At 35.1% G+C, this 15,756-nt stretch overlaps 1 protein-coding gene across 1 annotated transcript in view; it reads right to left on the bottom strand.

Annotated features, from left to right (window-relative positions):
* Window positions 1–1,257: 1,257 nt before the first annotated feature.
* LOC309479700 (adhesion G-protein coupled receptor G1-like) overlaps window positions 1,258–15,756 on the bottom strand; it is a 39,125-nt gene continuing 24,626 nt past the window's right edge. Inside the window, exon 2 of the mRNA XM_082143910.1 lies at window positions 1,258–2,604. Within this exon, the coding sequence (XP_082000036.1) occupies window positions 2,474–2,604 (131 nt within the window). The 3' untranslated portion in view covers window positions 1,258–2,473. The remainder of the gene's footprint in view (window positions 2,605–15,756) is intronic.

Genomic DNA, 15,756 nt, shown 5'->3' with positions numbered 1-15,756 from the left:
CAGGAATGACTATGTGAATTCAGTTGTGTAAAACAATTTTGAATCCATTCATACATTGCATTTTTGTGGACATCAATGGTATACTTCAACTTTCTAAAATAAGGTAACACAATTTTATATACTTTTATCTAAAACTAAAACTATTGGTTTTAGTAAGCTTTTAAAAGAACAGAATATTTTTCAACCTTAGTTAAATTGCTTTAGATTATATCATTTATGTTATACACTTTTAAAAAGAACTTTAGCATGATAATTATTATATTATATAAAGGATGTTTTACATATGAATGTGAAATAACTAAATGTTTTTTCAACCTTTAATTGTTTTAGGTTATATAAATTATAGAATTTTTATATATAAATGTGAAATAACTGAATGTCACATATTTGAAATAACTGCAGGCACAGGCACAAGCCATATAACCACACACGCACACACATAACTGGGACAAAGTTCAAACATCTGTTCTAGTTAAATAGGTCAAAACTAACCGTCAAAACTATGATTTAGGACTAGCTAGGTCACCGGGGCAAAAGCAACTGTCAAACCACATGATCGATAGGCCAAAGGTTAATCCCATGACCTCATAAAGGAAGTTCAACCCATCAATCATAAGGTCACCGGAAGTTCAACCTGCCAAAAGGTCAAAGGTCAAAGTCATTAATCATTTTGACACAAGGTGTAGGGTAAGGACTACTGGCCTTATTTCAGTGACTACATTTTTATTTTATTTTAAATTTTTTTTAACAAACCACGCATTCATTTTCTCAAAACTACAAACTTTTACATACTGCTCAGTGCTCACATATTATTGTAGCAGAGTTTGTGCTGAATACAGTGCTTTGATATCAGGCGCTCTGGCTAATCATGTGACTATGGTGGCTGGTGTCTCTATTTTCACGTTCTGTGTAATAGAATCGCCAATAACCAGGGCACTTTCAACAGGATTATCAGTGGGGAGAACTTGTTTGATGTCCTCTTATATGTCAAAATATCACGGCAAATTTGATTTCTTATGTCATGACCCATTTTAAATAGCTGTTTTCTATATAAAAATATATAATATGTTGATTTGCTGCTCAAGTAACATTTATGATTATTATCAATGTGGAAAACGGTTGTATTGCGTCATATTTTTGTGAAAAATATAATGCATGCTTTTTCAGGATTCTTTGATGAATAGTTCAAAAGATTAGCATTTATTAGTAGCTTGAGTTTGACTGGAAGTGTCATCAACAGGTGAAATTCTCAACTCATTCAACTGGATAGAAGTTTATTAGTCAATGTGAATCACAAGTATCGAGTCAATAGCTGGTTGTAATTGCAACTACATGTGTTACACTGAGCCGAATATAGAAAATCTCATTCACATCTTCAACTCCAACCTCAGAAACTGTTACACTGCACAATCTGACAGCGCCCTCTAGTGTTACACAAGCCTATATCATAAATGCATATCAAATACATAACTACTGCAAACAAACCTGCTAAAAGAAATTTAGTAGCATACCATTGATATATTTATGTAGAATGACCAAATCAAATTTGTAATACAATGCACAAATTCATGCCATTATGGAGGCAATAGTAAAATATATATAATATTAAAGTAAATATAAAATATAATAGTAAAATATATCATATTAATGCAATGTATAAAAGCAACAATATCTTTTTCACTTTTGTTTAGACGTCAGAAATATGGCTTAAAGCATAAGTCTAGATGAAAACTGCATTATAATTATTTGAAACAAAATCCTTTTTACTACATCTTTACAACTACATCAAGAAATAATGAATGAAATAATATTCTTTGCACAATTTAAACATTCAAAATTCAGTCGAACAAAATATTTAATAACTAGGGTTACAGTTAACCTGAACTTACAATACGAGAAAAAAACGACTTTCAAAGTAGCTTCCACTGATGATGTTCAAGCACGTGTTAAATTAACCTTTGTTTAAAATGTCTTAAAGGGATAGTTCACCCAAAAATGAAAATTCTGTCATAATTTACTCACCTTCAAGTTGTTTCAAACCTGTATGAATTTCTTTTTTCTGCTGAACACAAAAGAAGATATTTTGAAAAATGTCGGTAACCAAACAGTTGATGGACCCCATTGACTTCCATAGTATTTTTTTTTTCCTACTATGGAAGTCAATGGGGTCCATCAACTGTTTGGTTACCGACATTTTTCAAAATATCTTCTTTTGTGTTCAGCAGAAAAAAGAAATTCATACAGGTTTGAAACAACTTGAAGGTGAGTAAATTATGACAGAATTTTCATTTTTGGGTGAACTATCCCTTTAAAAGCTAATGATCCCAGTTATGATCCCATTATAAGTAATTGTATCCCCTCACTATACAACATCTTAGACACTGATTATTATTAAACACGACTAGTATTCTGACTTTCTGCTGTTGACTTAATAGCTGTCTAAGAGACAACATGGTTTTCTGTCTTAAAAAGACTAATTATAAACATTTTCCACAGCATTGGATTGAACGATGGTTATGGTGGAGCCGGACCTTTCTGGATCATCAGAGAAATTACCTTCTATGTCTTTGTGAATGTTGTAGTAATACAGGAAGAGGAAAAACCCTGGAAAAAAATCATAGAACATTTATTCTGCTAATTATGCCTCCTCAAATACATTTCACAGATTTAAAGTTGTTTGCATGATTTTTTAAACTGTAACCAATAAAAAAAAATCTACTCCCATTGCAACAATTATAATTAATTATATATTTTGAAAAAATAGTGAAAGTGAAAATAATTTGCTGAAATCTGTTAGAAAAATAGAAGCATTCTACTAAACCGAATGTAATGATGTATGTGATTGTTTCTCACCCTGAAACGAGTTCAACACAGTGAAGATGTAATATGAGGGAATGAGCATCGGTCCATAACTGAAGAACGCCACAGCCCACGTCAGGCCGAAGAGCAGGAACAAACTCAACACTATCATGAGCTGCTTTCTGAATGTCTTTATCTTGCCGTCAGGCGCTCTTATGTGTCGGGCTTGGACAATCTTAGTGATGATCATGATGAAGATTCCAGTTGTGAAGATGAAGACTAAAGCGTAGTAGCCAATGTTCACTATGTAGTGAATTAAAGGATCTGTAATCCAGCACCTATAGTTAGAAGAGAGTGAAATAAAATTAAGACAATCAGAAGGCACTTAAAGTGCCCCTAATATGCTTTTTCAAATATTATCTTTGATGTAGAGTGTCATAGAGCTGTTTGTGAAGGTAAAGAGTCTGCAAAGTTTCACAGATCAAAGTGCAGATAAATGGAGTTATTGTCTCCTAAAAGAAAGAATCTATACTGAACTGCCTGAAACAAGTCGTCAGTAATTCCAGTCTCACTTCCTTCTGAACCTAAGTAGGTTTTATTGCCTGCCAGTGTTGTCAAAAATATTGATATGTATCGATTCTAAAATATTTGAAACTGTTCCAATACTCCTTTTCTGCAGTATTGATATACAGATACTACCTGCGTGTTGTCTCACTCGTCTCATGCTTTCCGGTTGAATAGTGCTTATATTGCGCAAAAGCGCGTACCACTAACCGATGGCGTACTGATCACACATAAAGCCGCCTCTCAAACAACTCGCAAGTACCAAATTGCAAGTACTTCTTTTTCAAGGCTTATTGTGCTTAAACGATCAAATACACACAAATGTCAAAATGCCCGTCTTGCAGTGTATTCAGATAAATACAGTCAGTTTTGGAACGTAAATAGTTAAGAGAAAACGCATGTTGTGCAACAGTATATTGGATCTGTGCATTAGCTCTTAAAGGGACAGCAGCCTAATAAACCTACTACTGTCTGTTTTATTAGTTGATCAAAGAACAAAAGTCAAAGAGAAAATCACTCAGTGCTCTTGACTGAATAACTTTTGTTGCTTTAATTATAAGCAATAATCAAATGTTAGCAATAATCTGTATTTAAATGTTACAATGAAAACCATCCAGAGGTATTTTACATTTGATGAATTTCTATAGTATTTATTACCAGAATACTACTGTTAGACCCACCTCAAAGCCATTTTTATTTCAGTTGTTATTTACAATTGTTATTTGTGCTATCGTTTGCAATTAATTTATTTGTTCTTATTTTATTACTGACTGTTTACTTGTTTTTTTTGTTTGTAAATCTAGTTCAATGATTCAAATAAAGCCTCCCTGTGCTGTGTAAGCTATTACAACAAAATTACCCTAATTATCAAAGAATTATTAAATAAAAACAAATTATTTGTATGGCTGTGTATATATTTTCCCCGTGGTATCAAATATCGATATTCTACAAGGTATCGTATCGAAGTTGGAAATTCCAGTATTATGACAACATTAATGCCAGCCTATGGTCTCCATTGGCTGCTGGCGAACAGCATCTCTTAGCCCCGCCCTCAAACACTGTAGTGTATCTGAGACTGGAAGAGTTTGGTTCGTGTTGTTCATGTCAAGAAGACGCTGTTTTCTGCTGCCAAAGCAAATCCACTTTGATGAGACTGATACGGTAAAACCCACGCCATTGTTACTGTTCATATCATTGTTATCAAGAGCTGAGATTCAGATATGATAATAAGTGTTTGGTTTCTGACCAATCACAGCAGATTGGGATGTCTGACCAATCAGAGCAGAGCAGCTCTCAGAAAGGCGGGGTTTAGAGAGACCGAATCCTTGATCGAACTGTTTCAGACACTGAGAGAAAAGAGCTGATGCTGCAGTAGAGATTATAAGAAAATTAGTATTTATTTTTAACCTGGATCCATGTAAACCTATTGAAGGAGACTCCAAAACAACTTTAGGAGCATGAAAAGTTCCATAATAGGGGCAAAAAAAGCTTCATTAATTCAGATATTTGAGACATCAAAAAAACGTACATTTGTGTTTTTCCAGATGTTGCGCTTATAGTTATTGTTTTATATCCTCCTATTGAAACGACAGCTACGACTATCGGTGCCGGAAACGCTGAAAACACACAGAGAACATTTTCATTACTTGAAATAAACTTTAACTTAAAATAAAATATATAGCCTATATAAAAAAAACATTTTCTTTCAGCTAATTGCCAAGGAAAAATTTCTCATATTCATTTAATTTAACTAAATGTACTGAAATCACTAAATTACTAATTACTAAAATTCATTAAAATAGTTTTGTTTTTAAAAAAGTATTTCTTAAGGCAAAAGTATAACAGGAGTTTTGAACTCACTCCAGCCGAACACGGTGATCTTCCTCATGTAGTTTGTGATGGTGACGTTCTGTCTGATGAGCCATAAGTACATATGAAGAGCTTGAATGAAGAACCAGGTGAATGTAGTCAGCATGGAGTAATGCATGAGCAGCGCTATGAAGACACACGCAGCCTTGTCTCCTGTGTTGGCGACGCTCTCGTTTGACAAAAAGGATAAATTCAGGAGAAACAAAGCCACAAACATGTTCATCAAGATCTTCGTGGCCTGATTTGATCTGGCTTTCCTGTTCCAATATAAAAACAACCTGTATTTCTAACATATATTTATGCATCCAGCGGATGCTTTTATCCAAAAGAGGAACAAAAGCAGCTGGTCAAAAACTTAAAGGGATAGTTTACTTTGAAATTAAATGTTGGTATGTTTTAGCTTACCTCAAGGGCATCCAAGATGTAGGTGTCTTTTTTTCCGCAGTAGTTTCAATTTTGATATTTTTAGGTCAAACCGTTCTTGTCTGTCAGTCATATAATGCAGGTCAATGGTCACCACCTCAAAGAGCATGCACAGAGTCCAAATTAAACAATTCCCCATCATAAGTACACATTGATGGCCTAAGACACGAAACGAGCGGTTTGTGTGAGAAAACGAACAGTATTTATATCGTTTTTACCTCTTGAACACAGCCATGTCCGAGTGATCTGAGAGCGCGGGCGGGTATAGATATATACAATAGATGTCGCCTTGGCTACGGTTTCGTTCCAATGAACTGCAGTAGCCAAGGCGACATCTAGTGTATATATCTATACCCGCCCGCGCTCTCAGATCACTCGGACATGGCTGTGTTCAAGAGGTAAAAACGATATAAATACTGTTCGTTTTCTCACACAAACCGCTCGTTTCCTGTCTTAGGCCATCAATGTGTACTTACGATGGGGAATTGTTTAATTTGGACGACGGGGAATTGTTTTAATTTGGACTCTGTGCATGCTCTTTGAGGTGGTGACCATTGACCTGCATTATATGACTAGACAAGAACGGTTTGACCTAAAAATATCAAAATTGAAACTACTGCGGAAAAAAAGACACCTTCATCTTGGATGCCCTTGAGGTAAGCTAAAACATACCAAAATTTAATTTCAAAGTGAACTATCCCTTTAAAGTAACTGTATGTTATATTTTAAGAGACTCTACCGTAACAGGAAATGCATGAACAGAGCGACGGACAGAAAAAACATGGAGATGCCACAGCCGATAGAAGAGATGAAGCTCAATGATGCCACATATTGCGCTGTGATGTTTGGATTTACATCTGGAGGAGACTGAGCAGAGAAAACAACGGAAACAACCCTTTTAAATCACTGTTAGCAAGAATCAGATTAATTGAGTAATCAGATATTTTTTGTGCTAATAAAAATAGACCTAGGCAAATACCTAAGCCTTTAAAATGACTTAAATAATAACAAAGAGACAGTAATATTTGGTTCAAATAAAGTATCAAAAGCAAGTAATCATATGGTTTTATAAAACGACACTGTTAAAATACATAATGTAAACAATTATCTTATTCACATTATGTATTATAACAAATGCCTGCAGAAGGGCACCAATGGCTTGGTGTTGTTACACTTTACAGCAACTCAAATCCTTGTTTAATATTAGCCAAACAAAATTTAATTCAAATGTTTACTTAAATTTAAACTCACAGAGCACATATTTATTTAATTGAATCGCAGCCTTTGTGAATTCACAATAGTACTATGCCATAGTATGGTTTTTAAATGATTTTAATACATTGTGCAGCCTTAGAAAACAGTGCAGGCATTTGTCTAATAATGTGGTTCATGAATTCTCATCTGTGGAATGCGGCACTTCCGGTATTTTGCCGGTTACTCAACACAGGTAAATTGCAATCGAGAATTTTTTTAAATCAAGTACTCTAATTTAATGGAGTAATCGTGACTGCCCTTATCAGATCTTTACATTTTAAATGCATATATCTGTTAAGTTTCTTTAGTGATCTTTTACAAGTTCAGTAGCTTATAGACTCTGATATTGATTTCATGGGGTCTTTAAATTAAAACTCTGAGAAGCTTCTCACCATCAGCACTGCAAAGAACGTCAGATGTGAACACGAGCACTTTATGGTGTTGTTGATTTTTTCTGTCTCACAGCCGGACGTTGTCCATGTAAGATTTCCTTCAAAGAAAAGAGAGAGAGGAATGTATAAAATAAATTAGGTTTGCTGATGGGAACTGATCAATACATCCATAAATAAATGTACCTTTGCCATCCCAAGAACTGCAGGACGCCTCACCGACCTGTAAAAACATTTTTATTAATCTTTCGAAGTGTCTGATTAATATATATATACAGTATATATATATAGTTATATATATATATATATATATATATATATATATATATATATATATATATATATATATATAGTAAGTTTCGGAATAAAACCTTCATTACCAGATCTTTCTGTGTAAAGAACATTTCTATGTTGTTGGTAAGGTTGGAGATATTGGCCCTCATCGTTATTCCATAAACCTCATTGTTCAAAACAGTGTCTTTTTTAGTTTCATCCTAAATAAGAAATAGAGCAAATCAAATATAAATGTGTGAGTACAATAGATCAAGAAACATTTGTTAAAAGCATAGTTTTAACACAAAAATGTCTCTTATGCTGTTATATTTTCACTGGAACACAAAAATAGAATTTGTATCTCTTTTCAAACAATAATTCATAGTCACACAAAGGATAAAAACAAAATAGAAGCATCATAACAGTAATTAGGGCCCTATGAAATCCGTTTAATTTTTTCTCAAATTCCGTTTTATTTTTTTAAAATTCTGTTTTTTTGGATTGATATTTAGCCCTTTCGGATTTTTCGGATTTGCTTGTTTTCTTTTCACTTCTAAGCAGTATTGACCTTTAAAAATTCAGTTACACAAACTCACAATTCAGATTTTCATTTTAAACTGTTAATATATTCAGCAAAGCACATTCAAAATTCTGCCAAACCTTCAACAAATTTCTGGCCAAAAATAACAGTAACATGAAGGTAACAGTTACAAGGTAGGATTGATGAATATTAAATTAAAGATTAAATGCAGCCATGATGCAGGGAGACAGAAACTTTGAAACAACGATATGTGCCTGACAGAAAGCCAACACAATGACATATTACAGCCTAAAAGTACAGTGTTAACCCATCATCATCAGTGACTCCATGTAAGCAACAAAAAGATAAATTACTGACATTTACAAATACAATGCACATTAGCTTATCTTTTATTATTAATAATAAAATTCGGTCCGATTTTCCCGTGTCGTCTGTCGTTGCTATGCAACCATGCATATGTATTATGCATAATCTATGCATTATAGAGCGCAGTGCTCTCCACAACGACAAAGAAGTTTTAGTAGCTAATAGATTTCCACCACCGAAAAACGCTTGCTGTAGCTCTGCTACAAGATTTATTTATGGAGAAGAGAAAAACACCCGTAGTGGTGCACCCCCATTCTTTATGTTGACTGAGCTTTCAATGTTGTTACGGAAAGGGTGAAGTTGATATGTTGGTTCTTGTCACATGAACTGCGGTGCGCTTGCGGCATTCTGAAAAGTTGAGGTGTTTTCATCTCGCTGCGCCTGGAAAAAATTTGCGCGTCGCTTCAATTATGAGCGCGCTTGCATTTGAAATAACGAACTTGAGCGCGCAAAAGACACAACATGTGAACGGGCTTGACGAGCTCGCTTCGACATTTTTTTTCCTTACGCGGGAACGTAAGGACGTATGGTTACTAGGCAACATGTTTAACAATGCCATTTGGCCACGGTTTAGGTAGAGACCTTTGTTTGTCTACGTTTGTTGTTTTAAACTGAAAAAATGAGAAGGAAGTTTAAAAAAAAAATAGTTTATTTAATGTCAAACAAAATATATGCAGATTCCGCGCGTATAAGAGAATTCCGTTTTCATGTGTAAATTCCGTGATTCCGTCCGCGTTTTCCGCATCACGGAAATCATAGGGCCCTAAGTAATGAACATGACAGTGTACCCAGTGCTTAATTTGTAAACAAATAATTGCCTGATCAAAAACAGCAATTTAAAAGGCACTGTGACCAACACTGACCATACAACTTAAGTTTTCCAGGAACATACAAGTTTCTGCACAGTCCTAACTACAGCCTAGTATATTATTCTGTCATGTATACGTTGAGACCAAAAATCATTCAGTTGACCAGTTTATGATATTCTCTCACGGACGACGTAGTTGCATTTTCCATTACATTGATTTCTGATTCTGACTGATCTAACTCCAGTTGCTCGTATAATAATAATTCATAATAATAATTCATTACATTTATATAGCGCTTTTTTCTCTGCACTCGAAGTGCTTTACATAGAAGGGGGAATCTCCTCAACCACCACCAATGTGCAGCATCACCTGGATGATGCGACGGCAGCCATATTGCGCCAGAACGCCCACCACACACACACCAGCTTATTGGTGGAGAGGAGACAGAGTGATAGAGCCAATCAGTATATGGGGATGATTAGGAGGCCATGATAGACAGAGGCCACTGGGCAAATTTGGCAAGGATGCTGGGGTTAAACCCCTACTCTTTCGAAAGCCATCCTGGGTTTTTTTGTGTTTTTTTTTGTGACCACAGGACATCGGTTTAACGTCTCATCCGAAGGAAGGTGCTCTTTGACAGTATAGTGTCCCCGTCACTACACTGGGGCGTTAGGACCCACACAGACCACAGGGTGAGCACCCCGTGTTGGCCTCACTAACACCCCTTCCAGCTGCAACCTGGCTTTCTCGCCACCGCCGTCGGTGTATGAATGAGTGAGTGAATGGGTGAATGTGAGGCTAGATGTAAAGCGCTTTGGTGGCCATAGGTCTGTGAAAGCGCTATATAAATGCAGTCCATTTACCATTTACCATTTCTCAGTAGTCTTCTATCCAGTTACTAACCAGGCTCAACCCTGCTTGGCTTCAATGGGCAAACAGTCTTGGGCTACAGGGTGATATGGCTGCTGGCATCCCCTGGTATCTCCTGCTACTTAGGGATGCACCATTATGAAAACTTTGGCCGATACCGATAACCAATAATTTTTTACATTTGAAAGCCGATAACCGATATATTGGCAGATAAATCTAAATTCAAATTTTGATATACTTTGATATCCTGTATACATAAAAGACTCGCCATTAAAAGCCATGTCCCAAACACTTCAACATAAATCAAACATATATAATATAGTAGTCTAGTTTGAAGCGTTGTAAGATTCCTTAACTTTTACAATTAATTTTACACTCCTATGGCCAACTTTCTTTATTAAAAAATGGTAACACTTTATAATAAGGTTTCATTTAAGCCGCGTTTCCACTGCAGGAACTAGGAACTTTGAGGTGGTACTCTGTGTGTTTAATACGACAGGTTGACAGGTTCAGGCTTTATTAAGCTTAAATTCAGAGGATGAAATCCAGTGGGAACTGTAAAATCACACACAGTCCTACGTCACCGGACTATCTGACTAATCTTCACGGTACTTTAGACCGCGGTGGAAACACGGCTAGCAACAGGTCTGGGGGAAAAAAGTTCCTGGTAAAATTGTTCCAGGTAATTTCGGTAGAAACGCGGCTTTTGTTAGCATTAGTTAACATGAAACAACAATTAATGAACAATACTTCTACAGCATTTATTAATCTTAGTTAATGTTAAGCTCAACATTTTATAAGACATATTTAAGATCCAAAGTTGAATCTGTTAACATGCACTGTGAACTAACATGAACACAAATATTTTATTAACTAACATTAACAAAGGCTATTGCTCTCTGTTAGTTCATGTTTGTTAATGCATTAACAAATGAGACCTTATTGTAAAGTGTTACCAAAAATGTAATTCAATTAAATTAAAATAAAATGCCTAAATAATGCAAACAACTCATTGGATAACATTGGGCTGCAAAGTGCATGTGCCATGGATAAATAAAATGAATAAAAACGTTAAACTGAATGGCTTTGCTAGAAGGTTAATCAGCTCAACAGTTGCTGAAGAATGCAACTAAACCAAAAAATGTAAAGTTTTTTTTACAATAGTGTATACAATTATTATAATAATATGACAGTCTCAATCATAGCTTTTAATGTTTTGCATTGCGGTTTGATCTCGCGCGATGAAGCTGAAGAGAACTAACACCGGGAAACTGAAGAACTTTTCTAGCAGGTTGTTTTAAATCAACGAAACACATCCTGAGATTAATCAGATATTTATATTTCATAAACTTAATATTACGACTTATATCTGCACAAAATGACTTGAATGCATAAGCGAACTTGCCTGTGCTGGTCAGAACATGTAATCCCTGTTCTGGACGCACTATTTCCACAATAACGCGCTGAAACACGGCAACTAAACCCAGGGAATTCATAACGTTTTATTACAATAGTATTCTCATTATAATGGCATGTGTATGACAGTCCCAATTATAGTTATAAATGTGCATTGCTGTTTGAGCTGCGCACGCTAAAGATAAAGATGATCACCAGTAGGCCTACAATTAAGCGCTTTACTGCATCGTTCATTAACTCAACCAAATGCATCCTATATTAGATTAATCAAATACACACAAAATAAACATATTACAACGACACAAAATGCTGCGAATGCTTAAGCGAACTTGGCTGTGTTTGTCATGAAGGATTAACTCCATAGACGCGCTCTTTCCGCCACAACTCGCTCGTCGCGCTGAAACACTGGCGAACAAGAGTTCACAGCATTATTTTACAGGCGTGTTCTTATTATAATGTTATGAAGCCTATGTGACAGATTTGTGCTGCTGCACATGTTGCACTTAACTGTATCTTCCTTTTCGAAGTGATTCCAATCATTCAAAACCATCATGGCGAACAGCGCATCTCTCAGCTGAAGTAAATAATCTATTATCTATCGGCCTTGATATATTGGCCTAATTTTCTTATCAGATCGATAACGATAACATCAAATGCCGATATTGATATGTCGTCGATATTTCGTGCATCCCTACTGATTATTATAAGCGGTTCCATCTTCGGGATCTCTTTTAAACAGAAACACTACCAGCTTTACTCATGGATATGGAAAATTAAAATATGATTGACTTTTTTTTTTTACATTTTTGGCGATATGAACTTATTTATATTAGAATGATGCATCAGGTACACTCTCTCTAAACTTGATGCTACTCTCCAAACGTTTTTGTTTACTGTGTGCAAAACAATAAACAGTAAGCACCAACCAATAATAGTGATTTTGAACTTAAGAAAGCTGATAAAAACTATATTTTCTTAGGGCCAATAGCAAAACATAACCTCCAATCTACAGAATGCAAAAATCCAAAATCTGACATTTTCCGGAACAGGATCCGGCTCAAATTAAACACTTGAGTGTACCAATATCCAGCTCTTCTGAGGTCAAGAGATTTGTCATGATGGAACAGAGATAAGTGACAATTTTTTTGCATGAACTATCCCATAAACTTTCCTTTATTTTTTCAATTGTGAGTACCTTTCCCATGTTTTTGAACCGTAGAACTCCAAGTAACGCAGATCCATGGTTTTCCAGTTGTGATTTATTAAAGGCCTCGCTGGGAATCTTTACAGACCAGGGAATGTCTGTCTGCAGGTCACTTTGACAATCAGTAACCTGTGAAAAAAATAGCATAATAAATGAGAAATAATACCATGTTTTATTGTTTGTCAAGTTGTCTTACGTTTATCCTGTTCGGATCTGAAGAGTAACATGTGTCTCTGGCTTCTGTGTTCTCGTCTTGTATGTGAAGAAGACCAATAACATCCCCCATGACAATCCGTGCGTTGCTTATATTATTGTTTTCCATCTCTTCCATCTTAGACTGTAGATTGTCCAAGGCGTCTCTGCAAAATTGAATAATCACTCTGTATTCTGTAATGAGAGTTTTAATTTTAAAAGTCACTGGTAAACACACACTTACGATGCTTTTGAGGGACTAATAGATCCATCCTTGTTTTTTAGATCTGTAGTTAGATTGTAAGTTGTCTCAGAAGGTTTGAAACTGGTAGTTGTTTTTTTAGTAGTAGTGTAGGACAGTGATGTGAAACTTGATGTTGATTTGTCAGTAGTAGTGTAGGACAGTGATGTGAAACTTGATGTTGGTTTGTCAGTAGTAGTGGGTGACAGTGATGTGAAACTTGATGTTGGTTTGTCAGTAGTAGTGTAGGACAGTGATGTGAAACTTGATGTTGGTTTGTCAGTAGTAGTGTGGGACAGTGATGTGAAACTTGATGTTGATTTGTCAGTAGTAGTGGGTGACAGTGATGTGACAGTAGTTGATGTTTCATCAACACAGATGACACACTTCCATTCATTGTTGTCAAAATGCAGAACGTATTTACTACTTTCTTTCCCTTCAACACAAAGAAATAAGTGATGGGTTTTAATTATACATATGAGCATTTGTAAATTGATGTAATATATATATATATATATATATATATACTTATTATATATATATATATATATATATTTATTTTTTTAAACAAACCCATACACGTATTGTAATTTCAGCATGCATATTCATCACAGTTCACATTGGCCTATTCATTATTGACACACTCCAATCATGAATGACTAAAGAGTCGTACAATAAAAATGACAACGGAGAATTTGAGCAGATTGTGTTAATTTGTCTGTTCATTTGGTTTATGGTCAAGAAATAAATGCTTCTCAGACCCCCAACACTGATCTCCCTCATCAGACACACCTTGGTTCAACTCATCAGATCATGGAGACTGCAAGACCTGATTTGGTGCGTCTGATGAGGGAGGCATCCAAAATCTGCAGTGCTGGGGGTCACCAGCACAGGCTTGAGAAAGTCATTGTAAGTGAGAGCTGGTGTACATGAAGAATTCGTACACTCACAACTTATATTTTTACTAATAAATATGGTTTCATTTTATATGTATAATAATTATCTTGATTTTTGAAATCAAAGTTTAATGGGTGAATTGAAACAACTGAAAAAGAAGTTTATAAATCAAAAAGCATGTTATAAGACATACTAACCATTACTGCTGCATGTATTAATGTCATATGTAGCATTTCCACATCTCTCTTTAGGATCAACAGGACCAATGTTCAGACAACCTTAAGAGACAATGACATCACATAATTCAACACAAGTTTTCCAGGTGTGTCTAACACTAGGTTAGTAGTAGAAAGAAATACTATAGAAATTAAAGTAATCAAATGTAATATAACACTGGATAGTCTTCATTGTAAAAAATAAATACAGATTAATGCATACATTTAGTTACAAAAGTTATTCAGTCAAGAGTAGTTTTTTTTGTCTTTTCTTTGATTAACATGACAGACAGCAGCAGGAATATATGCATAGGAGTTTATGCACGGATCCAGTATACTGTTACACAACATGCGTTTTCTTTCTAAACTAAATAATTTCCGAAATTGACTGTGTTTAACTGAATACTCGCCTACTAATACTAATTTTGTGTGTATTTGACTGTTTAAGCGCATTCAATTTGGTACTTGCGACTCACAAGCTGTTTGAGACTGAGAGGCGGCTTGTGCGCTCCACTTATATATAGATCAGTAGTGCCCATGCTTTTGGTGTGCTTTCTTTTGAGTGTGAAACCTGTGGGAATTAGTAAAATTATATAAAATGTAACTGGAGGGAGTGAGATGAGTGAGCATTGAACTTCTGCATTGAATTGGCAGGGTTTTTCCTGGGTCAAAAATGGTCTTCGGTGATGCCTGACTGACATGGTCATCCACACACACACTGAAAAAGTAAACTACCCACGTGATCTGCGAGCCAAATACGGACAATACATTTAAAATAAATGCAATGAAACAGTTTGTGAGTTTGTTTATCTTATTTATTTTGATATATCATATTATGTATGATCTCTTACCTTGATGTTTGTTTCTTTTGTTCCTCATTGTTTACAAATCGTTGCTCATTCTATTTTTTGTTTTGTTTTCGCCCCTCATTTTCTTCCGGACTGTTGCTGCTATAGGCTATGCAATTATCAGACACATATTTTACCCGTCACCATCACTGTCCTCCTTTCTTTCCCTCTTTGCAAAAAAAGCGTGTTTTTTCCACTGGTTTTCATAGTTTTGTAAGATACGATCCTTCTTTGCTAGACCTGATATTTTGGTATATTATCATATCAATATTAAAAAGTAGCATTAAAAAGTTTATTTTAACTAATAGTCTAATTTTGTACCATAAAAAATAGAATAAAATTAGCAGCTAGCTATCAACAACTTTCTTTGTGCTTTGTTCTGGTTTTACCTCAGTCTAAACTAAATTATTTTATGGGTAATTTACTACACATTGTCAAAGTAACCTGAAAATACTGTGGATTATTAAGGCTAAATCTTACTAAACTCTGTTTATAATCTCTGTTACCTTAAATTATACGTTTATCTCTGTAAAGCTGCTTTGAAACAATCTACATTGTTAAAAGCGCTGTATAAATGAAGATGACT

Source organism: Leuciscus leuciscus, assembly GCF_965113295.1.
Source record: "Leuciscus leuciscus genome assembly, chromosome: 17".
NCBI classification, from domain to species: Eukaryota; Metazoa; Chordata; class Actinopteri; order Cypriniformes; family Leuciscidae; genus Leuciscus; species Leuciscus leuciscus.
Note: the sequence above shows the minus strand (reverse complement) of the source record. Positions and strands in the feature narration are given on the sequence as shown.